Source organism: Nicotiana sylvestris, chromosome 5 (genome assembly GCF_000393655.2).
Source record: "Nicotiana sylvestris chromosome 5, ASM39365v2, whole genome shotgun sequence".
Lineage (NCBI taxonomy): Eukaryota > Viridiplantae > Streptophyta > Magnoliopsida > Solanales > Solanaceae > Nicotiana > Nicotiana sylvestris.
Window position 1 is genome coordinate 119,112,605 of NC_091061.1, and position 26,423 is coordinate 119,139,027.

The 26,423-nt window shown below is 40.8% G+C and overlaps 1 protein-coding gene and 1 long non-coding RNA gene across 2 annotated transcripts; both read left to right on the forward strand.

Moving 5' to 3' along the window:
* Positions 1-250: 250 nt before the first annotated feature.
* On the forward strand, positions 251-3,061 carry LOC138869224 (uncharacterized). The gene is made up of 2 exons (XM_070146825.1): positions 251-826; positions 3,038-3,061. Exons 1-2 carry the CDS (start codon positions 251-253, stop codon positions 3,059-3,061), a joined length of 600 nt encoding a protein of 199 aa, XP_070002926.1.
* Positions 3,062-19,776: 16,715 nt separating this feature from the next.
* LOC104226887 (uncharacterized) lies at positions 19,777-23,240 on the forward strand. The gene is made up of 2 exons (XR_710956.2): positions 19,777-20,541; positions 22,983-23,240. It is a non-coding gene; the product is annotated as an uncharacterized lncRNA (long non-coding RNA).
* Positions 23,241-26,423: the final 3,183 nt, after the last annotated feature.

Below are 26,423 nucleotides of genomic sequence, written 5' to 3' on the forward strand. Positions count from 1 at the left end.
GGTTACTTACCAAAGTTCGGTGGCGAAGACTCAGATTGACTACCTCCTCCTCAGGAGAAGCGACAGAAGGTTGTGCGAGGACTGCAAGGTTATCGCAGGTGAGACCCTCTCAACGCAGCATAGGCTTTTGGTGATGGACATTTGTATTAGGATAAGGAGGAAGAAGAGGTCAGTACAAGGACGCCCCAGGATTAGGTGGGGCGCCTTAACTGAGGATAAAGCTAAGGAGTTGGAAGGAAGGTTATCGGCAATGGGAGCTTGGAGAAGTGGTGGGGACGCGAACACAATGTGGTCGACGACGGCGGACTGTATAAGAAAGGCGGCGAGAGAGGTGTTAGGGATATCTACGGGCCACAATAGTGGTCACAAAGGAGATTGGTGGTGGAATGCAGTTGTCCAAGGTAAAGTAGAAGCGAATAAGGCGGCTTACCTGCGGTTAGTAGGGAGAACTAACGAGGAGGAGAAAAGAGAGAACAATCAAAGGTATAAGGTAGCTAGGAAGGAGGCAAAGATGGCAGTGATGGAGGCTAAGACGACAGCTTTTGCTCGTCTGTATGAGGAACTAAGTAACAAAGGTGGGGAGAAGAAGTTATTCCGACTCGCTAAGGCGAGAGAGAGGATAACTCGAGATCTAGACCAGGTGAGGTGCATAAAAGATGACGACGGCAAAGTTTTGATGGGAGATGACCAGATTAAGAGGAGGTGGCAGACCTACTTTCATAAACTTCTAAGTGAAGAAGGAGATCAAGATATTAGACCTGGGGAATCGAGGAATGCCGACAGTCACCATGAATTAAGTAATTGTAGGGACATTGAGATCGATGAAGTCATAGAGGCAATGCGTAAGATGAGAAGGGGCAGAACTACCGGGCCAGACGAAATTCCGGTGGAACTGTGGAGGTGTGTGGGTAGAGCAGGCTTGGAATGGCTTACTGCATTGTTTAGTGTTATATTCAAGACTAATAGGATGCCTGAAGAGTGGAGGTGGAGTACAATGGTCCCGTTGTATAAGAACAAAGGTGATGTCCAGAGCTGTAACAACTATAGGGGCATCAAATTACTAAGTCATACCATGAAAGTTTGGGAGAGAGTGGTAGAAATGAGAGTGCGAAGGACGGTGTCTATTTCAGACAACCAGTTCGGGTTCATGCCGGGGCGATCTACCACAGAAGCTATCCACCTTATTAGGAGGATGGTGGAACAGTACAGGGATAGGAAGAAGGATCCTTCACATGGTGTTTATTGATCTGGAGAAAGCATACGATAGGGTTCCTAGGGAGGTCTTATGGAGCTGCTTAGAGGATAAAGGGGTCCCGATTGACTATATTAGGGTGATTAAAGACATGTATGATGGAGCTAAGACTCGGGTTAGGACAGTAGGAGGCGACTCTGAACATTTTCCAGTTATTACGGGGTTGCACCAAGGGTCTGCGCTCAGCCCATTCCTATTTGCCCTGGTGATGGATGCACTGACTCATCATATTCAAGGGGAGGTGCCATGGTGCATGCTATTTGCTGATGACATTATTCTAATTGACGAGACACGAGGCGGCGTCAATGAGAGGCTAGAGATTTGGAGACATGCTCTTGAGTCTAAAGGTTTCAAGTTGAGCGGGACGAAGACGGAATACCTTGAGTGCAAATTTGGAGTTGAGCCGACGGAAGCGGGAGTTGAAGTGAGGCTTGACTCTCAAGTCATTCCCAAGAGAGGTAGTTTCAAGTACCTTGGATCGGTTATCCAGGGGATCGGAGAGATTGACGAGGATGTCACACACCGTATAGGGGTGGGGTGGATGAAGTGGAGGTTAGCGTCGGGAGTCTTGTGTGACAAGAAAGTGACACCATTACTAAAAGGTAAGTTTTATAGAGCAGTGGTTAGGCCTGCCATGTTATATGGAACTGAATATTGGATGGTAAAGAACTCACACATCCAGAAGATGAAAGTAGCAGAGATGAGGATGTTGAGGTGGATGTGCGGGCATACAAGAATGGATAAGATTAGGAATGAAGATATTCGAGAGAAGGTGGGTGTGGCCCCCATGGAGGACAAGATGCGGGAAGCAAGACTCAGATGGTTCGGGCACATTCAGAGGAGGAGCACTGATGCACCGGTGAGGAGGTGTGAGCGACTGGCTGTAGTGGGCACGCGGAGAGGTAGAGGACGACCTAAGAAGTATTGGGGAGAGGTGATCAGACAGGACATGGCGCGACTTAGGATTACTGAGGACATGGCCCTTGACAGGGAAGTATGGAGGTCGAGTATTAAGGTTGTAGGTTAGGGGAGAGTTGTGAATATTTCTACAGCACAATAGAGTGAGACTAGCCAGTTAGGAGTTGGACTAAGAATGTCATTGGTCGTCTATTGATGCAGGGCTTTACCTGCTAGTTTTACTATACCAGCCATCGTTTTAGTATTTCGTATTCTGTATTTCATATCTATTGTATTGCTGGTATTTTATTATGCATTTTTATGGTACTAATATATCGGCTTCTGTTGCTTTTGAGCTGAGGGTCTCCTGGAAACAGCCTCTCTACCCTTCGGGGTAGGGGTAAGGTCTGCGTACATATTACCCTCCCCAGACCCCACTTATGGGATTATACTGGATTGTTGTTGTTGTTGTTGTTGTTGTTACAATTAGATAACACGCAGAGCTAAATCTTCAATCCATACTTATATCATTAATTTATATTATATTTACAATTAAATAACACGCAGAGTTAAATCACGTTGGGCATGTGCTTGTACAGGCCATCATCGCCTAGTATTATATAATGTAATGTAAAAGTATCCTCACACAATGAAATATCAATTGTGTGAGGATAGGAGAAAAAACATTAAACATTCTTAGGCAAATAACCACCTTATGTAACATCATTATTCTTGCCCACTTTCTTCCGTTCTTCGTTATCACTCTCTTTAGATTTGTGAGTAGGACAAGCAATTACACAATTTAATTTGTTTGTTTGTTAAAGTAATAGTAACTTGATTAAAAATGAATTAGTTATAGTTGAACTAATGCAATTTTGTGTGATTCAGTTCTTGAAGGAAGTTAAGGATTGATGGTGAAAACACTTGTCACGACCCGGATTCCCCACCCTCGGGAGTCGTGATGGCGCCTACTCGCAGAAGCTAAACAAGTCATGAACTTAGAAATCATTGAACTCCTTTATTTTAAAACTTCTTACCAATTATATTAACAAGGAAATAAACAGTTAATTAGCAGCGGGATATGAAATTTAGCGAAAGTCTTAAATAAATAGAAAACGAAAATGTCTCAGAGACCATCACGTGCCTCTAACCAGAACCTGGTGTCACAACGTCCACGGACTACTAAGAGTACTAAATACAACTGTTTGAAAGAAATATAACACTATTTGTCACGAATACATGAGATAACAGAATATAAAATAAGGTAGAGGAGACGTCGGGCCTGAGGACGCCTGCAAGGCTACCCGGTGTCTCGGTGGACTGAAGGCTGGCTCCCGAGCTACTACTGCAGACCAAAGGCTACTCCGGTATCTGCACAGAGTGCAGAGTGTAGTATCATCACAACCGACCCCATGTGTTGGTAAGTGCCTGGCCTAACCCCGGCGAGGTAGTGACAAGGCTAGGACCAAACTCCAAATAAACCTATGTAGTTATATAATATGCAGCGGAAATATAAACGGGTCATAACAATTTAAAAGGAAAGGGAAAACATGATTCGGGGAAATATATCAATTCTATCAGAAACTTAATAAAGTATGAAAGAACACTCGATGTCTACAATCAATACAACGACAATACTATTGCAGCGCGCAACCCGATCCGCATATGTAACTGTTGCGGCGCGCAACCCGATCCGCATATGTAACTGTTGCGGCGTGCAACCCGATCCAATATAATATCTGTTGCGGCGTGCAACCCGATCCAATATAATATTTGTTGCGGCGTGCAACCCGATCCAATATAATATCTGTTGCGGCGTGCAACCCGTTCCACATATATAACTATCAACAATAATCATAATTAACCATCTCGGCAAGAGGTCAACAATAGACTACACTATCCCGGCAAGGGAACTCAACAGTACAAGTATATACGTCCCGGCAAGGGAGAAACAGCCATAACCAAACTTGTTCCAACATCTAACTATCTCAACTATAACTCAACTAGTTTCAACATCTAACTAGCTCAGCTATAACTAAACTTGTTACAACACCTAGTTACTCAGCTATAACCAAACTTGTTACAACACCTAACACGAAGAATCATCAACCTAAGCGTCTGTAATATCAATTAAGAACACAATGCAAGGGAACCTCAACTCAACAATAGTCCGGCAAGGGGGCAACATAATGATCTCTTCTCTTTCTCACTTTTACTTCGCAATTCACTTCACAACTCGAGCCAATGCCCTAGAGTTTCGATTATCACTTATACTTTAACAATTCGTTATACAACTGGAGCCAACGCTCCTCAATGTTCATAGGTCACAATTCTTTCCACAACACAATAAATAGAAATCTTTACCAAGGCATGAATAATATAACGAGATCATGAAAATGACAAGATAAGACTCACGGTCATGTTTGACACCAACGTATAGATACTCGTCATCATGCCTATACGTCGTACTCGACAAGAAGCAAATAGCAAATAGGACACAACTCCTAATCCCTCAAGCTAAGGTTAGACCAAACACTTACCTCGATGCCACGAACACAATTCAAGCTTCAATTATAGCTTTACCCCCTCTCCGCCAATTCGCTCGTATCTAGCCACAAGTTACTTAATTACATCAATAAACGCTAAATAAATCAAATTGGAATGCATGAAAAATAAGTTTTCCAAAGTTTTACCCAAAAAAGTCAAAATTGCCCCCGGGCCCATGTGGTCAAAACCCGAGGTTTGAACCAAAACCCGATTACCCATTCCCTCACGAGCCCAAATATGTAATTTATTTTGAAATCGGACATCAAATCGTGGTCCAAATCCCCAATTTTTGGAAAACCTAGGTTCTACTCAAAACACCCAATTTCCTCCATGAAAATCATTGATTTGAAGTTGAAATCATGTTAAAAGATGTTAATGATTGAAGAAAACTAGTTAAAAACGTCTTACAATTGATTTGGAGAAGAAAGGTTGTTTGAAAAATCGCCTCTTATATTTTAGGGTTTTGAAAATTGAAAAATAACTAGAAAGTTCGTTTAAATATACTCCTTTCAGGCCCTCTCCGCAGACCGCATAAAAAGGACTGCGGCCGCGGAACTCCACCGCGAATTGCAAGAAATCGAGCGCGGCCGCGGAGGCTTGGCCTTGCTCACCGCGGTCGCGGAGTCCCCACCATGGCCGCAAAGTTTTCACCGCGGACAGCGAGACCTGGGTTCAGAGACCTGCAACTTCTCTGAATCTGCAACTTTTTCCTAAGTTCAAAACTTGCCGAAATACATCCGAAACACAATCGAGCCCTCGGGGCTCCTAACCAAACACACGTACTAACTCAACAACATCATACGAACTTATCCGTGCGATCAAATCGCCAAAATAACCTCAATAATAATGAATCAAACCTCAAAATCAAGAACCTTTTTATTCTCAAACTTCATCAAGTATCAAATTTAGCAATTTAGGTCTGAATCACGTCAAACGACGTCCGTTTTCAACCAAACTCTACAGAAATGACTTAAACCATATATAAGACCTGTACCGGGCGCCGGAACCAAAATACGGGCCCGATACCTTCGTGTTCTAATCAAATTTCATTTCAAATTTCTTTAAACAATTTCAGAAAATAATTTTCTTTGAAAATTCATTTCTCGGGCTCGGGACCTCGGAATTCGATTCCCGGCATACGCCCAAGTCCCATATTTTCCTACGGACCCTACAGGACCGTCAAATTACGGGTCCGATCCGTTTACCAAAATGTTGACCGAAGTCAAATTAGCTCAATGTATAATCAAAACTTATCATTTTTCACAGATTATCGTATTTAAGCTTTCCGGCTACGCGCCCGGACTGCACACGCAAATCGAGGTGACTCTAAATGAGGTTTTCAAGGCCTCAGAATACGGAGTTTCGTTTTAAAATAAGTAATGACCTTTTGGGTCATCACAACACTCTTACATTACAATCATAAGTAGTCAAGTCTTTAAAGTTTCATTTATTATTCTGAGTAAAATCCAGTGTACCCCTTAACGTTTATTAATTGAAAAATGATACCCCCTCACATTTTGAGGCTTTCTCTTTCTTCTTTTTCTTCTTTTTTTTTCGAAAAAAATATCTTACCCATAAACGTAAAAAATCAAAAAAAATTGGAGAAAATATTATTTTAACTCCCTTACTAGATGACTTAGTTGTCTTTTATGATGGTGAAACAGTGACCACTAGCACTCCAAACTCCCTCGCCGACAACAACAAGGTGTTGTTGTTAACATGTGTTCGAAAGCAGTTTCTGTAAAAATAAAACAAAAATAAAAATAGAAACAGGAGAATTAAAAGTTTTGAGCCCAAAAATTTTATTTACTTAAGGAATTTAATCCACTCATTGAATAAGGTTATTAGATAAATTCATCCCAGGATAGAACGGAACATATAACGACTCGACCGGTTGTTTTGAACATATATATTCAGTTTGGTGGGTTGAGGTCATGATGTTGATATCCGATTTTGCCTTCATATTTTTTCAAATAGTATATATACTTTCAAAACAATATTTTGCATCATTATCTAGTATATAAATCTATACAAATATTTTTCTAAAATTTTTAGAGCTTTAAAAGTAATTTTCTTGCATTTAAATTGTATAAATATTTAGTAATTATCCCTTTAAATTATTTGTGATGACTTAATAATACAAAATTACTATTTTTGCATCGTCATATATGTTTCATAATGTTTCACTTCATTTCGTATAATTATGTTTGTATTTTTAAGATATTTACCTAATTTTATAATAATAGCTTATATTCATACACAAATGCTCTTTATTTTTATTATTTGTGTCAAAATAGCATTTCATATTTTTATAAGGCTAAATCATTATTTTACATCATTTTACTGCATAAAAAAATATTTCTATTTATTTACTAATTATTTTTATAAATCATTTTGATAAATTATGTGTATTTAAAAGGCTGGCCAACTTTGAGCCAATTTTCGGACTAAAAATGGCCCAGCACCTTAGCCCAATAACCCCAGCCCAAATCCAAACGACCACTTTACAAGACCCGATCGGTACCCTTTTTACGACCTGTCCCAGCTTCTTTTAAATCATGGTCGTTGATCTTAAGAGATCAACGACCCACGATTAAACCCCTCATTTTAGTTTACCATCAACCATAATCCTCTCATTCTCTTTAATCCAACGCCCTAAAATCCTCCCTTCTCCTCTCCTTAAAAACCCTAGCTGCCCTCTCAAATTTCTCCTAATCCATCTCAACCATGGATTCTTTCCATGATTTCCTTGCTTTTTGTGTGTTATCTCGTTATTTTCTACAAAACTATGGTATCACCTAGTACTTTCCTAAACATGGCAAGTACTATCTCTCATATTCTAGCCATTCAACTTCAATCGCTTGAATCTGGACGATATTTCGTCTATATGCATCATGACCAGGCTACATGGGTCCGATTAGCCAAGATTTTTGGCCAATCTCCAATTTCTATCAACTAGGGTTTACCTAATTTTTCCTTAATCCGAATTTTATTGATTCTGCATGTTATTACTTCCTTATTTATGTTTGATTTTACAGTATTTCCTTGTTTACAAGGTTTAATTTTTATCGCTATATAAACCCCTTCCCCATTCTCCTTTGAGACAGACCTTAATCGTTATATTTTCACTAATGGAGCTTTATTCTGTTATTCCCTCATTCTCTTGTCATGTACTTCGTCTTTGGCTGGTTGAAAGCCAAGGCCACTGATATTCTATTATTCAACCTTCTCTTGGTGTGAGCATTGCTCGGGGTTCCTTTGAAGCTCTTGGGAACTTTGACGCATTGTGGAATTTTGTTCTTTATTGTTGTCCGTTTAATTGGTAAGTCATTTGACCTTTGTAATTTTGTTCTTGTGTGTTTATGATTAGCACATTCCTACTTCTGAAATCCAAGGCTTGATGTGTTTCTGGGAAACTCTTGTGTGCAATTCTGTTAGATTTATAGTCGTTTTAATCTCTTTAGCATTTAATTTAATCTAATGTTGTCAGTTCTGAAACATGCTTACGCCTAATTTGAATAATATAGATTCTTTTAAGCTAATGTATTCTGGGCTACTTCTATGTGTGATCTTGTCGGCTTTACATTGGTTTGAACCTCTTTAGTATTTAATTTTACCTAACAGCTGCCAATTCTAATATATGCTACTTGAACATGCTTCACCTGAATGATTTAGACTCTCTTAAGTTCGTATTGGTGTCACGACCCAAGTTCTCCATCCGTAAACTGTTGTGACGGCACCTAGTCTCTACGAATAGGTAAGCCTAACAAAACGTGGAAAAAGGAAAGAAATACGAAACCAGCAAGTTGCGGGTAAAACATAATAAAAGAGTTTAAAATGACGCTCGCCATATACAACACACACTCTCAGAACTGATCAAAACTCCCAAAACCCGAAATCTCATGAAATCACAAGCTATAGAAAACTACATAGTGTTCTAACTCTAGAATGTCTGATCAAAAGTAAATACAGGAAGTCTAAAGCTAAAGGGGAGAATAGAGAGGGACTTTTAGGTATGTGGACGCGGCTGTAATACCTCAAAGTCTCTGATATCGCCCGCATCACTAATAGAATGGCTAAGCAGAAGAACCTGCATCTGCACACGAAAAACATGTGCAAGAAAGGGCATGAGTACACCACAGCGGTACCCAGTAAGTGTCAAGCTTAACCTCGGTCGAGTAGTGACGAGAAAGGTCAGGGCCCTACTAATTATATACATATAACAAGATAAATAGTATGAAATGTGACGGTATAATTAAAATACTAACAGTTGATAAAGAATAAAATCATAGAAAGAATATAACTCAGTACACGGAAATAGCAACAGGGGATCTCCGAGGATGTCGTCCAATAGTCCCAAACGAAATTTGCAGAGCATCTCCCGGGATATCTTCGCATAGTATGAATCATAAATATGCAGGGGAATCTCCCGGAATACCAATCCGTAGTCCCAAAGTAAATATCCAGTTAGGGGAATCTCCAGGGATATCGTCCCGTAGTCTCAAATATAAATGTGTAGGGGGATCTCCCGGAATACCGATCTGTAATCCCAAAGTAAACATGCAAGGGAGATCTCCCGAGATATAATCCCGTAGTCCCAAGTAAACACACAACAGTCTTAAGAAAAAATCTACAGTTTTATATCAGTTCGTACTAAGAAAATAGAGATTCCTATTCTAAACATGCTGCACAGAATTCAAGTAAACAATTTAAGCACATAGAATAGCTAAGTCACTTAAGCATGCTTTCCTAAGTTAAACAGTAGCCTTTAAAATACAAGTAGTGTTCAACAAAAAAAAGGAAACACGGATGTTTACCTAAGGAAAATGGGGTTTTCCAAAAATTAGCATGTGTACGCACTCGTCACCGTACGTACACGGCATTCATATAACAACAATACCAAATCCAAGGGGGAGTTCCCCCACATAAGGTTAGGCAAGCCACTTACCTCGAACCAGCTCAAATCAATCCGAAATCACGCTATTGCCATGAGTATACAACTTCGAATGGACCAAATCTAATTAAATCAATTTCATAATGTAAATATAACCACAAACAACGAATTTAGCTAAAGGAATCGAAGCTAAGGTAAGAAAATAGAAAAACGCCCAAAAATCATCCCTAGGCCCACGTCTCAGAATCAGGTAAAAATTATGGATTATGAACATCCATTCACTCACGATTCTAACCATACCAAAACCACTCAAATCCGATACAAAAACCTCGATCAAAATCTAAAAATTCGGCCTAAGAACTTTTCCTCAATTCTCCCAATTTTTCACCCCAAATCCGAAATTAATTGATGAATTTAAGCTTAGATTAATGAGATACAATCAAAAAGAGATTAGGAATCATTACCCAATGGTCTTCTCTTCAAAATCCCCACAGAATCGCCTTTCCCCGAGCTCCAATTTGATTTTTCCAAGTTATGAACTCAGACCCTAAATTTTTCTATATCTGCCCAGTGATTTCCGCATCTGCGGTTCATGGGGCCACACCACCGGTCCCGCACCTGCATCTTGGGCTCTGTATCTACTGAATTTCATTAGCTCCCTAGGCACTGCCTTTGTGCTCCAGAACGCACATGCGACCTATTTCCTCACTTCTGCAGGTCGTACCTGTGGGCTCCTCACCGCAGGTGTGAAAATACCAGAATCAGCAACTTCAGAATTTGCCTAATTCCAAATTCAACTTCCGTTAAGCATCCGAAACTCACCCGAGGCCCCCGGGACCTCAACCAATCCTAAAAAATCATACTAACTTAATCCAACCCACGAATCACATCAAACAACGCCAAAACCACGAATCACCCTCCAAACCAAGCCTAATGAACTTGAAATCTCAAGAATTCTACAACCGATGTCGAAACCAACCAAACCATGTCCGATTGATCCTAAATTTTGCACACAAGTCACATTCAACACTACGGAGCTATACCAACTTTCGGAATCGAATTCCGACCCCGATATCAAAATCTCACTATCGATCCGGAAACTTCAAAAATTTAACTTTCGGTATTTCAAGCCTAAATAAGCTACGGACCTCCAAAAAATAATCCGAACACGCCCCTAAGCCCGAAATCACCCAACGAAGCTAACGGAATCGACAGAATTTCATTCCAAAGTCATCTTGACACTGCTCTGACTACAGTCCAAATTCTAAAGCTTAAGCTCTCATTTAGGGACTAAATGTCCCAAAACACATCGAAATTCAAAATCTTCCTAGCAAATAATAATAGCAGAAATTAATACGGGGAAAGCAGTTAATAGGGGATCGAGGCATTAATTCTCAAAATGACCAGCCGGGTCGTTACATCCTCCCCCTCTTAAAACATTCATTCATCCTCGAACGAGCATAGAGACATACCTGAAGTGGTAAAAAGATGAGGGTAACGGTTGCGCATATTCTGCTCGGTCTACCAAGTCGCCTCCTAGTCCGGTTGACCCCGCCACTAAACCTTCACTGATGCAATGTTCTTTGACCTCAACTTTTGAACTTGCCTAACCACTATCGCCACTAGCTCCTCAACATAAGATAAATCCTTGTCCAAATGGACTGAACTGAAATCCAACACATGTGACGGATCACCGTGATACTTCCGGAGCATTGAAACATGAAATATCGGATGAAATCCTGCCAAGCCGGGAGGTAAGGAAAGCTCATAAGAAACCTCCCCAACACGTCGCAATACCTCAAAAGGACCAATAAACCTCGAACTCAATTTCCCTTTCTTCCCAAATCTCATAATGCCCTTCATACGCAAAACCCGAAGCAAGACCCGCTCTCCAACCATATAGGAAACATCATGAACCTTCTGGTCCGCATAACTCTTTTGTCTGGACTCGGCTGTATGGAGTCTATCCTGAATCACTTTAACCTTCTCCAAGGCGTCCTGAACCAAGTCTGTGCCCAATAATCTAGCCTCACCCGGCTCGAACCAACACACCGGGGATCTACACCGCCTACCATACAAAGCCTCATACGGTGCCATCTGAATGTTGGACTGATAATTGTTGTTGTAGGCAAACTCCGCCAGTGGCAAGAACTGATCCCAAGACCCTCCAAACTCCGTCACACCCGTACGAAGCATATCCTCAAGAATTTGAATAGTGCGCTCGGACTGTCCGTCCGTCTGGGGGTGAAATGTTATGCTCAACTCCACCTGAGTACCCAACTCATGTTGTACGGTCCTCTAGACTGTGATGTGAACTGAGTGCCTCTATCTGAGATGATGGAAACTGGAATACCATACATACAAACAATCTCCCGGATATAAATCTCCGTCAACCGCTCCGAAGAGTAGGTAGTACACACAAGAATGAAATGCACGGACTTGGTCAGCCAATCCACAATCACCCAAATGGCATCGAACTTCCTTAAAGTTCGTGGGAGTCCAACTACGAAGTCCATGGTGATCCACTCCCACTTCCACTCCAGAATCTCCATCTGCTGAAGCAAACTACCCGGTCTCTGGTGCTCATACTTTACCTACTGATAATTGAGGCATCGAGCTACAAACCCAACTATATCTTTCTCCATCCGCCTCTATTAATAATGTTGTCTCAAATCCTGGTACATATTCGCGGCACCCGGATGGATGGAATACCACAAACTATGGGCCTCCTCTAGAATCAACTCCCAAAGCCCATCAACATTGGGTACACATATCTGACCCTACATCCTCAATACCCCGTCATCGCCAATGGTCACATCTCTGGCATCACCATACAGAACCTTGTCTTTGAGGACAAGCAAATGAGGGTCATCAAACTGATGCTCTCTAATACGATCCAACAAGAAAGATCGAGAAATCACACAAGCTAGAACCCGACTGGGCTCCGAAAGATCCAATCGCACAAACTGGCTAAGACCTGAACATCCATTGCCATGGACCTCTCCGCTGCTGGTAGGTAAACCAAACTCCCTAAACTCTCCGCCCGGTGACTCAAAGCATCGGGCACCACATTGGCCTTACCCATGTGATACAAGATAGTGATATCATAATCCTTTAATAGCTCTAACCACCCCCTCTAGTGCAAATTTAGGTCTTTCTGCTTGAACAGATGCTACAAACTCTAGTGATTAGTATAGATCTCACAAGGAACACCGTATAAATAATGACGTCAGATCTTCAAGGCATGAACAATAGCAGCTAACTCGAGATCATGGACAGGATAATTCTTCTCATGTAGCTTCAACTGTCTAGACATGTAGGCAATCACCCTACCGTTCGACATCAATACCGCTCCAAGGCAAATCCTCGAGGCGTCACAATAGACAACATAAGACCCCGAACCTATAGGCAATATCAATACTGGGGCTGTAGTCAAAGCTGTCTTGGGCTTCTGGAAGCTCTCCTCACAATCTTTTGTCCACTTGAATGGAGCGCCCTTCTGGGCTAGCCTAGTCATAGGTGTTGCAATAGATGAAAATTCCTCAACAAATCGACGGTAATAACCCGCCAAGCCAAGAAAACTACGGATCTCTATAGTTGAGGATGGTCTGGGCCAACTCTGCACTGCTTCCACTATCTTCGGATCCACCTTGATCCCTTCATTCGATACCACGTGACCCAAGAATGCCGCGGAATCCAACTAAAACTCACATTTCGAGAACTTCACATATAATTTCTTTTCTCTTAAAGTCTGAAGCATTGTCCTTAGGTGTTGCTCATGATCTTCCCGACTTTGGGAGTATACCAGAATATCATCAATAGAAACAATGACAAACGAGTCAAGATATGGCCGGAACATGTTGTGCATCAAATGCATAAATATTGCTGGGGCATTGGACAACCCAAATGATATAACAAGGAACTCGTAATGACTATACCGAATCCTGAAAGCAGTCTTCGGGATATCTGGCTCCCGAATCTTCAACTGATGAAAACCTGAACGTAAGTCAATCTTAGAAAACACTCGATCACCCTGTAACTGATCAAACAGGTCATCAATATGAGGCAAAGGATATCGGTTCTTCACTGTGACTTTGTTCAACTGGCGATAAACAATGCACATACATATAGAACCATCTTTTTTCTTCACAAACAAGATAGGAACACCCCAAGGTGATACACTGGGCCGAATAAAACCTTTGTCAAGCAATTCCTGCAACTGCTCCTTCAACTAAGGAGGGGCCATACAATAAGGAGGAATAGAACTTGGTTGAGTGCCCAGCAACAAATCAATGCTGAAATCAATATATCTGTCGGGTGGCATAACCAGAAGATCAGCTAGAAACACATCAGGGAAATCCCGTACTACTGGGACTGAATCAACTGTAGGGGTATTAATACTGATATCTCTCACATAAGCTAGATATGTGCCACACCCCTTCTCAACCATTCGTTGAGCTTTAAGAAATGAAATAACTCTACTGGGAGTGTGATCTAAAGTATCCCTCCACTCTACTCGCGGTAGACCTAGCATAGCCAGCGTCACAGTTTTGGAGTGACAATCAAGAATAGCGTAATTGGGTGACAACCAGTCCATGCCCAAGATAACATCAAAATCTACCATGTAGAGCAATAGTAAATTGACTCTGGTCTCAAAACCACTAAGAGTAATGAAACATGACCAATAAACGCAGTCCACAATAAGAGAATCTCCCACAGGAGTAGAAACATAAATAGGGGAACTCAAAGAATCCCGATATATGCCCAAATGCGGGGCAAAATAAGAGGACACATAAACATAAGTGGAGCCTGGATTGAATAAAACTGATGCATCTCTATGATAAACCAGGACAATACCTGTGATGACAGAATCAGAGGCGACAGCCATAGTACGGGCAGTAAGGGCATAATATCTAGCATGGCCTCCCTCCCAGGGTGACCTCTACCTCCCTGACCTCCACCTCCAGCTGGTTGGGCAGGTAGGGCAGCAACTGGTGTTGTGATCATAGCCTCGGAACTATGTGGAGCACGTTGTGGCTGAGAAGTCTGTGGAGGTGCACCGCTCCTAAGTCTGGGGCAATCCCTCACCATATGGTGTGCATCGCCACACTAAAAACAAGCTCTGGGAGGACGTGGATCATGTGACTGGCTCGGTCTAGGTCTGCTGGACTGACTACTGAAAGCACCCCATGCATGAGGCGCACTAGATACCGGAGGTGCATAATAAGGCTCCTAAGGTCTAAGAGGAGTTGGAATACCGCTGGCTGTTGGAAGAGCTGAATGAATGGGGCGACTTATATAACCCCTACCATGACGAACTGTAGCTGGGGCACGGGCGCTAGAATAATGGCCCAACTCTCGGTATCTCTTAGCCTCCCTCTCCTCTCTATCTCGAGCATGCATACCCTCTACTCTCCTAGCAATGCTCACCACCTGATGATAAGAAATATCCATCTCTAACTCCCGAGCCATGCTAGAACTGATGCTGGGAATGAGCCCCTCAATAAACCGGCAAACTCTCTCACGAACATTAGAAACCAAGGCAGGTGCATGCCTAGCCAAGTCAGTGAAACGGACAGCATACTCTGAAACAGTCATAGTACCCTGGCGCAAATGCTCAAACTCTGCACGTCATGCATCCCTAAGGCTCTAAGGAACATATTCCCTAAAAAAAACATATATAAAAACTGTGTCCATGTAAGGGAAGCTGCCTCAACTGGACTATCCAACTCAAAAGTACGCCACCACTAATAGGCTGCTCCTCGAAGCTGGAAGGTAGTGAAAGAAACCCCACTCGATCCTGATATACCCATAGTGTGGAGGATACGGAAGCACTCCTCCAGAAATCCCAGAGCAGCATCTGATGCTAAACCATTGAATATAGGAGGCTTGTACTTCTTAAACCTCTCAAGCCTTCGTTGCTTATCCTCTGAAGTTGCTACCATGTCCTCGGGCTAAACTAGAGCTACAGGCGGTACCGGTATAACCTCTAGGGTCTGATCAACTTGGACCCACTACTCTGGGGTGCGGGCGGCGGGAGTCTGTTCTTCTCCCCCGGCCTGGAATGTGGCTTCATCAAGGGGATCAACCCTGCCTGAGCTAGAGTTGTGCACATGCTCACGAACTATGCAAAGGTTTCGTGAAGAGCTGGAATAGTAATAACAGTAGGAATATCAAGTGTCTGGGCTCCGACTGGAGCTGCTGGTGGACCCTCTGTGGTAGCTCGCGTGAATGCTCTGGATGTACCACGTGAGCGTCCTTGCCCTCTACCCCGGCCTCGACCTCTAGCGGCTCTAGCAAGGGGCACGGGTGCCTGGTCCTCTCTGGCAGCATGTGTCCTCACCATCTGTGAGAAAATAGAAGACAGAGGTTTAGAGTTTTGATATCAAAATCTTGCACGCAATGGAAATCATATGAAGTGAAATTTTCCTAACAGTTAAATAGCTTCTCGTAGGTAAGTACAAATATCGCTATACTAATGCGCGAGAATCTAATAAACCGGCTTGTGATTTATGACTCCTATAAACTTATAGCTCTGATACCAACTTGTCACGACCCAAGTTCTCCCTCCATAAACTATCGTGACGGCACCTAGTATCTACGACTAGGTAAGCCTAACAAAACACGGAAAAAGGAAATGAAATACGAAACTAGCAAGTTGCGGGTAAAACATAATAAAAGAGTTTAAAATGTCGCTCGGCATATACAACACACACTCTCAAAACTGAATAAAAACTTCCAAAACTCGGAATCTCATGAAATCACAAGCTATAGAAAACTACATAATGTTCTAACTCCAGAATGTCTAATCAAAAGTAAATATAAGAAGTCTAAAGCTAAAGGGAAGAATAGAGAGGGACTTCTAGGTCTGCGGACGCGGTAGATATACCTTGTAGTCTCTGATATCGCCCGTCTCACTAATAGAACGGCTGAGCAGAAAAATCTGGATCTGCACACAAAAAACATGTGCAGGAAAGGGCATGAGTACACCACAGCAGTACCCAGTAAGTGTCAAGCGTAACCTCGGTCGAGTAGTGACGAGAAAGGTTAGGGCCCTACTGGTTATATACATATAACAAGGTAAAACAGTATGAAATGTGATGGTATAATTAAAATATTAACAGTCGATAATGAATAAAATCACAGAAAGAATATAACTCAGTACACAGAAATAGCAACATGGGATCTCCCAAGGTGTCGTCCCGTAGACCCAAACGAAATATGCAGAGGACCTCCTGGGATATTGTCCAATAGTCTGAATCATAAATATGCAAGGGAATATCCTAAAATACCAATATGTAGTCCCAAAGTAAATAACCATTATAGGGGAATCTCCCGGGATGTCGTCCCGTAGTCCCAAAGTAAACACACAACAGTCTCAAGAAAGAATCTACAGTTCTATCCAAGTTCGTAACAATAAAATAGAGGTTCCTATTCTAAACATACTGCATAGAATTCAAGTAAACAGTTTAAGAAGATAAAACAGCTAAGTAACTTAAGCATGCTTTCCTAAGCTAAACAGTAGGCTTTAAAATACAAGTAGTGTTCGGAAAAAAAAGGAAACATAGATGTTTACTTAATGAAAATGGGGTTTTCCAACAATTAGCACGTGTACGCACTCATCACCTCACGTACACGGCATTCATATAACAACAATACCAAATCCTAAGGGGAGTTCCCCCACACAAGGTTAGGCAAGCCACTTATCTCAAACCAGCTCAAATCAATCCGAAATCACGCTCTTGCCCTGAGTATCCAACTTCGAGTAGCCCAAATCTAATCAAATCAATTTCATAATGTAAATATAACCACAAACAACGAATTTAGTTAAATGAATCAAAGCTAAGGTAAGAAAATAGAAAAACGCTCAAAAATTCTCCCGGACACACATCTTGGAATCAGGTAAAAATTATGGATTATGAACACCCATTCACTCACGAGTCTAACCATACCAAAATCACTCAAATTCGATACCAAAATCTCGATCAAAATCCAAAAACTCCTAAGAACTTTTCCTCAATTCTCCCAATTTTCACCCCATATCCGAAATTAATTAATGAATTTAAGCTTAGATTAATAGGATACAGTTAAAAAGGTATAAGGAATATTTACCCAATGGTCTTCTCGTCAAAATCCCCACAGAATCACCTTCCCCGGTCCAATTTGATTTTTCCAAGTTATGAACTCAAACCCTCGATTTTTCTATATCTGCCCAATGATTTCCGCATCTGCGGTTCATGGGGCCGCACCTGCAGTACCACACCTGCGTCTTGGGCTCCGTATTTGCGAAATTTCATTAACTCCCTAGGCACTGCACCTGCGCTCCCTTCTCAGCAGATGCAGTCCGCTTCTGCGGTCCTTGAGCCGTATCTGCGGCCACTGGCCTTCGTGCTCCAAAACGCACCTGCGACCTATTTCCTCGCTTCTGTGGGCCGCACCTATGGGCTCCTCACCGCATATGCAAAAATACCAGAAGCAGCAACTTCAGAATTTTTCCAAGTCCAAATTCAACTTCCGTTAAGCATCTGAAACTCACCCGAGGCCTCCGGGACCTCAACCAAACATACCAGCCAATCCTAAAACATTATACGAACTTAATCTAACCCTCAAATCACATCAAACAATGCTAAAACCATGAATCACCCTCCAATCCAAGCCTAATGAACTTGAAATCTCAAGAATTCTACAACCGATGCCAAAACCAACCAAACCATGTTCGATTGACCACAAATTTTGCACAAAAGTCACATTCAACTCTACGGAGCTATACTAACTTTTGGAATTGGATTTCGACCCCGATATCAAAATCTCACTATCGATTCGAAAACTTCAAAAATTCAGCTTTCAGCATTTCAGGCCTAAATAAGCTACGGACCTCCAAAATACAATGCGAACACGCCCCTAAGCCCGAAATCACCTAACGGAACTAACGGAATTGACGGAATTCCATTCCGAAGCCGTCTTCATACTACTCCGACTACGGTCCAAATTCTAAAACTTAAGCTCTCATTTAGGGACTAAATGTCCCAAAACACTATGAAACTCAAAAGGAATCTTCCCGGCAAATTATAATAGTAGAAATAAACATGAGAAAAGTAGTTAATAGGGGATCTGGGCATTAATTCTCAAAATGACCGGTCGGGTCGTTGCAATTAGTCTATTGTATTGATGTCTGAATGTCTACATTTGCTATTTGACATGAACCTGCTTTACTGCTTTGTCCTGAATCTCTGTAATAAATATCTCACATCTGTAATGTATTATAACCTATGTGTCCCTTAGCATGCCTTTGGCTCACTTGATTCCCTGTTCCTTCAGTGATTACTTGACTTCTCACAATTTGTGTTCCCCTATCATGTCTAAATGTTGTTTTGTTTCCTGATGAGAGTTAACATATTTGTCTTATGACACTGGAATGTATACTTAGCATAATTTGGACATTTTAGGTTTCAACTGGTTTGGTATTATGCACATGTGTATGATAATCTTTGTTAATCCTACAAACTGGTTTCTCCCTTAACTCTTTCAATATGTGACTGCCAATGTATTATTTGGCTAGGTGTTGAACTTGCTTCTAAGTCCTGCTGAACCTGCTTCTAAGTCTTGTGACCTACTTGATTAGCTACTTTGTGTTCCCAACTTTGTTATGTCTACTTTGTAGACATGTAATTTTTGACCCTCCCCGAGATTTTATATATTTTAGCATTTAAATATTTATTTAGGTCTAATATCGCTATTTTAACTAGTTTTGACCCTTTTACTTTATTTTATCACAAAATAAAAATTACAAAAATATTTTCTTTAGTTTTAGCTAATTAGTATCTTCATCTAGCAATATATCTTGAAAGAAAGTCAAAGAAAAAGAAAAATATAGATTTATAGCTAGTTGGTTTTCTTATTTTATGGTTTTATGTTTTCCATTCCTTTAATTGAATAAGAAAGAAAGCAAAAAGTGAAAATCACAAAGATTCACACTCCCCACTCTCACGTTTTTGGATTCATTTGCACAATAGAAATTCACAATTCTTGTCCTCGCCTTAACTCCCTGCCACGTCACACCACTACACATTCCATTTCATTTTTACATTGCATACAGAAATATGGCATTTTTTACTGATAGGGACCACACGGTATTGGCTAAGAGATCTCTTTTCTTTTCTCCAAGTAGAGTTGAGGAAGGGTCTGGAATTTTTCATTATTATAAGGGGAGAACCACAAAAAAAAATCTAGGAGAGACCCCCAGTCGCCAGCGACCACCCGTCTCCAGCTGCTCCCAACAGCGGCAATAAAAAAAAAGCACACACACTCACGAAAAAGGAAGGGACAATCAAAACGAAAAGTAGAACGTCACTTTAATTCATTGTTCTTCTTAGAAAAAAAATTCAAGAAATCAACACTCTCTGATTTTCACAAATACCACCACTATTTCCAATCATCTTTAATTCCAAAAAATCTCTCATTCTATCACACTTGAGAGGCAGCAACCGCCCAGCAACTTTGCAGAATCAAACGTGACCATTTAATTGATCCATTCTATTATAGCTTGCCTGAAAATTTGAATCAAGATATTCATATATTTGACACTCTACATACAGATTAAGAGACTGAAATGAGATAGAGCATTTGGGGAAAGCAGCAGCGAAAAAGGGGGAAGGCTCTCATTTTTTTTCTAGAAAAATAGCCGCTCCCATTCACTCTAAGAGCTCCGGCAGAAATTCAGCGATTATGAAAACGATGACCCCCTCTTCTCACTATTTCACTCAATCCTCTCATCTCTCACTTAGCTAGCGTCGCCGCCGATGCCATCGTCGTTCAAACTTTACAACGAAGTTTCCATTCTTGGCTCGATGGTTCCGGTCCCGTTTGATTTCAGCCAAGGTTTTTCGGTCAAGCTCTGGTTCCGATTTCCAGTTTGCCTTCTGAATTACACCCTTGGATTCATCAATAAAAGGTCTAAACCTTACCCCTCTCTTTCCCTAGTTTTTTAATTGGATGATCCTTGTGTTCTTGATTATTGTTTACGTTTAAACTTTAAATAGCTAAATTGAGATTTCAAGTCTGTTGCAATGCTTTCCTTAAGAGGTAGAGGTTTCCAGGTTCTAGTATTAATAACCTATAATAGGAGAATCAAATGAATAGGTTATATAGATTTATTGATGGTTTGAGTAGTAAAAGAAATACTGGTTGGGGTTGGGGTTTTGGTAAATTTAAAAGAATTTGAATATGAAATAAATATGAATCGATAAAGTTCATACATGGCTTGGGTTTGAGTATAAGGTATTATATTTTATACTTACTTTTACTGTTGCTTTATTACTTTTGTTTGGTACTTCATCTTGCTTTGTGTTATGACCCGTTAGGAGCATGTTTAGGCCGACCACACTTAGGTAGGCAAGCCTTAGAATTTTTGTTAGTTTCGTGGCGAGACGTTATTCCCTTAGTTAAATTTATTCGGGGAATACCCCGAAGGATTTGTATATATTTCATCCGGGGTATGCCCGTGGTATTTATATTTGGAGGCCGAAAGTAGAACTCTGAGTATTTTTATTTTCATTTTCGCTTCTCTTTTATTAGTTGGGAACGACCTCGGGCCTCTTGTGTGTTTATTTTTCTTTTTCTGTGTTTTCTATCTCAATTGAATATTTTAAAAGCCAACTTGATCATGTACGCAATCGTACTAGTTACGGGACTTGGGGAATGCCTAATACCTTCTCCCTAAGTCAAATGAACCCCCTTACCCAAATCTCTGGTGCAGACTTAGTTTGGAGTTCGAAGTGTTTTAAAAGAAAAATCATTTTTGAAAAACGGTGACCTGGCACACCGAAACAAATGTCAGGTGGCGACTCTGAATTATTTCCTTTTTAACACAATTTTGTCACTTTTTAATTAAAACCCTTTTGAGCTTTATAAATCTTTTTATTAATTTAAGAGGGTTTAGTGAAGGTAGTTGTTAAAAAAGGGGTGTGACATCTTTGGCGACTCTGCTGGGGAGTTGCAGGTTCGTGCTGGTATTTGATCTTGTTGGCTTTTAGGATATTTGGTTGAGGTATTTGTTTTCTTTATTTGCTTTGTTTGTCGTATTTCCTTGTTTTGTTGGCTATTTGTTTATCGCTTTTCTTATTGTGTTACTGCTTTATAAATTGTCATCATTTGCATAATCATGGGTCTTCTTTCTGCAACAAGTCTCGGAGTACGCGTCGCGTGCATGAACTCTTTGTTGAGTCACCCTTAATTTAGGAGGGGGGGCCATCGGACGTATGGAGTGGTTGGAAAGCTTGAGCAGCCACCATCGACCATACACTCCCCCGAATTGCCTTGTTAATAAACCACAAACTAAGGTCAGCCTTTAGGTCATTTTTATTTGCATCATGTTATTTAGATCTAGCAGGGCTCGGTCCCAGGTACCGTGTCCCTTTGTAGGAAGCCTATCCAAATTTTATCAAAAATAGGCCCGTGGCCCAAAAAGACATTCAATCATTCTTATGTGATACATGTTGCACCTTTGAGGGTAAAAAGGTCATTTGGCTAACCGATGTTTGGGAAAGAAGAGTGAAAGATGAAGCAAGTAGCGTCCAGTTATATTTTTCTTTCACTACTTTTTCAAAAACAAAAGACAGAAAAGAAAATGAAAATGAAAAATCCATAAAGATTTTACACTTTCCCATTATTTTTCAAAAAATCAAAAAAAAAATCCAAAAGATTTTACACCTTCCCATTATTTTCCAAAAATTTTAAAAAAAAATCTAAAAAGATTTTACATTTTCCATCATTTTTCAAGAAGACAAAAAATATATTTTTTCAACTAGTGTCATTTTTTAAGCTTTCTCCCATATCGAATCTTCCCGAACTACGCGAACTTGATTCTCGTCTTTCGGGACGTGATACATAGGCAACCCACATAGGGTCCGGTCTTCCTAGTGTCTTAGGTTCTTGGCTTTGCGGGATCTTAGCCAAATCTTGCATGTCTAGCCACTTTTGGCTACACGAGCCATTCTTGCAAAATGGGATCATTTTCGTAAAGTGGTTCAATTACCCATGTCTTAGAATCTTGAGTCCACAACTATGAGTCATATTACTTTAAGGCACGTCCTTATTGAGTTTGCATCTTTAGTCACATCTAGCCATATTGGCCGTTTCTGCAAAATGGGTTATTTCTGCAAATTAATTTTGGGCCATGATTATTGGGAGTTGAATCCATTTAAGCCTTAGTGAGGTATTTCCATGTCTTTGAGGTCACCGTTGTTGAGTTTGCACTAATAGCCATCCTTGGCCACATAGGTTAATTTTGCAAAAGCAGCCCAATCATGTCTTGCGTGCTTCCAATAGGAGGTGTTGTGGTGTAGCATAGTGTCTTGAGTCACTGATCTATTTGGTCTTATTTTTCTCATTCAGGTCTGGATCCATGTACCAGGACTCGAGCATGACAAATACCCCAGGACCATTCTAGTCAAGACTATTGCATGCACGAGCTGTTTGAGGAAACTTTTTATTTTTTAGTCTATTTTATGTTGTCTTTTAATTATTAGTCTTGTACAGTAGTATCGAGTCTGTCAGTCTAATTAAGATTTTCGAGTCTTTTGTTATAGTACTTCCTGTTTTGTATTTGAAAAAAATTATAAATGAAAATTTCAAAAAGATTTTTGTTTCTTAGTTTATTTTATCCGTTACTTTTTCAGAGCTACGCTTGATCTAATTCATGAGGGACATGATACGTAGGCAACCTACATAGGTTTCGATCGAATCATTTTTTTGAAAACTAAAAAAAAAGAAAAAAAAAAGAAGAAAAAAAGAGAGAAAAGTTGTGGGATGTGAAAAATGAGAGGAAAGAAAGAGCGATAATCAGAAAGAAAAGAGTTGAAAGAAATGAGCAAATTAAGGAGCGCAAAGGAGGAAAAGAAGAGAAAAGGGCCAGAAGAGTGAAATTGGGATGATGCCATATATCCTTCGTACTCTCGAAGCCATTCTAAAACCGTTAATTGTGACCAGGGGGCATGACACACTATGTGATCATTCTATCTGATAAATGCCCTAACACTAACATGTTGGCTTTTTTTTGTTGCTCTTTGTTACTTTTATTGTTATCATAACAGAGGGTGGTTAGTTTGTGGCACTTTGGCGATTCGTTCATACAACATAGGTCAAAGAGCAAGTAGCCATGGCTAGCAAAGAAACAAACACTGGTGTTGTAGACCCACCAAGGATGTTTGTGGAGTCGGAGTCTGAATTGAAAGAGGGGGTCCAAAGGTTGAAACAACAGATGGAAGAAATGTATCAGTCTTGGATCAGGGGGCATCCTCCACATTCATTCCCCACTAACTACACTAAAAACCTTGCAACTATCCCACCACTATTACAAACCCAGGTTCCCACTAGTGTTGATATCCCCCCACAATCTTTTCACATTCCACCCCTAAAAAGCACATCAAATCCCGCTCCTTTGACCACTTGTGTTTTTGTAGCTCATCCACCAGCTACTCTTCCTCGATCCTCCAGCGAGACTGTGTTCCAAGCTCCAGATGTCTAACACTATGCTCCAGAACCAATTTTCAAGGTCTCGGGTCCATACTCTTATGCTCCTTATTTTGAGCCTCCCGGTGAAACTACAAAGCCTACTAAGACAGTGGAGCAGGATAAGATATCCAGAAAGCTGAAAGGGTCTAAAATGCTAAAGCTTAATTTATATGATGGGCGTGGAGATCCAGTAGAGCATCTGAGGGGTTGTTGCAGTGAAATGAGAAGTGTTTGCGGGAAGGATGAAGTATTGATGGCATATTTCAGTCAGAGTCTGAGTGGGAAAGCTCTGGAGTGGTACACCCGCCAAGATGCTAGTAAGTGACATGCATGGGGTGACTTGGCTCAAGATTTTGTTCGGCACTATCAGTATAATGTAGACATTATCCCAGGCCGCTCCTCCCTATCTCAGATGGAAAAGAAACCCAAGGAAGGTTTTAGGGAGTTTTGGTTCAGATGGAACGAACAAGTTGCCGGGATCAGTCCTTCGATTGATAGAAAAGATGTTGTCGAGCCCAGCCAACGACAAGATCTAGTGGGCATTCCTGCTAAACGCTTTCAACCTCAATACCGACCCCATGAATATCCTCGTACTCCAAATAATCCTCCCCAATGCTACTTTCCTCCACAAAATCTCCAAAGTCATACCTCACCTCCCCAGTACTCTATCCACAATGCACCGCCATATGCTTCACACCCATAAAACCCACAACGGCTTGCACCGCCTCCACAAATGTCTTACCCACCTCTACAAGAATATCAACCCCCTACCTGAAAGTGGTTCCAACCAAGGTCGGAGTACAAAATGAGAAGGCGGCAGCAAAGAGAAAAGTCTTTCTCTCCTATTGGAGAATCATATGCCAGTTTGTTCTAAAGGCTGAGGCAATTGGACATGTTGAAACCGATTCAGATAAAAATGTCGAAACGCGTTCCAAAGAGTTTTGATTTTCCTCAAAGGTGCGCATATTGCTCTAATGCCCCCGGGCACGACATAGAAAAGTGTTGGCATCTAAAAAGAGCAGTCCAGAAGCTTATTGATGCAGGTGACATTACCGTGAAAAATCCAAATGCAACAGATACTAGCCAAAGTCTATTGCCTGTGCATAATGAGACGCATGTGGTGGACATGATTTGTGTGGAAAAGGAATATGAGAACTCTTTTGAATCCCTTAGGGGGCCACCTACTGCAAAGTTTTCAGCGCTATCAGTCTCGGTTCCAGAGGTTGATCTTAAGAACGAGTTGGCAAAAAGGACCCAAAAGCTATTTGCTAAGGTCAACATGATGGAGATTTGTGGAGGTTCTGGGATTATTGATGTGGAACTCAGTGGCTAAGATGTCGAGCTTGGTGATTGGAAAGACACTCCTTTCTTGGCTAGCTAGGGAGGAGTTTTGGTGGTTTATTTTGTTGTCATTTCTGTTGTCTGGGTTATTTTAGGGTTGTAATCCGGATATTGTCTTGTGGCTCAAACTCTTCTTCTTCTTTTTGCCTAGTTCGTTTTATTGTAGTAACTCGTCTAGTGTTATCTAGAATTGTTCTAGGGTTATAACCCATGTCTATTTTGCTTGTTTTGTTCAAACCATGTTCACCATCTGTCTAATGCAATCTACTGTTTTCTGTTAGTTCTAGTTAGTTTTGTTTAGGTCACTTTTCCTTTTATAGTTCTTTTCATGCTGACTCTAGTGACATGACATACACGCATAATTCTCACCCTGGTCCTGAAAGTTAGTCTAATCATGAAGCAATGACACAGTTTTGAATATGATAAAAGGATGCATTTGAGGAAACAAGTAAACAGTCACATATTCCAAAATAACTTGAAGCTTGAATTGAGTGAAACTGAGGCAGTTAGTCTGGGAAATCAAGAGGTGGATAAGAGCATACAACAAGGAAATATCTCTCAAGCAATTTTGAGATAAATCAATCAGGGCTGAAATGCATTCTTCCACATCGAGATAAGGTTGAGTCAAGTCTGTTTCGAACTGGCAAGGGTCATTCATTGAGATAAAGGTATTGCCCACTGGCATTTTTGTTTGTGTTGATTCCATCAATAGATACCATGTATGATTTTTTTGCTTATCTTCAATTGCATGCTTGTACCTGGCATTTTTAAAGTTTGGTATGACGAAGGCATTTTATTCTGCTACTCAAACACTTTTATCTTTTACTAACCTTTTTGAGCCTTAATTTGTTGTGTTTCATGCCCCTTTTTTGGAATCAGAAGTAGAGTTGGGAACTAGAAAAGAAGGGAAAAAGAAAAAAAAGAAGAAAAAAAAGAAGAAAAAGAAAAGAAAAGGAAAAAAACAACTTTGTGTTTGAACTA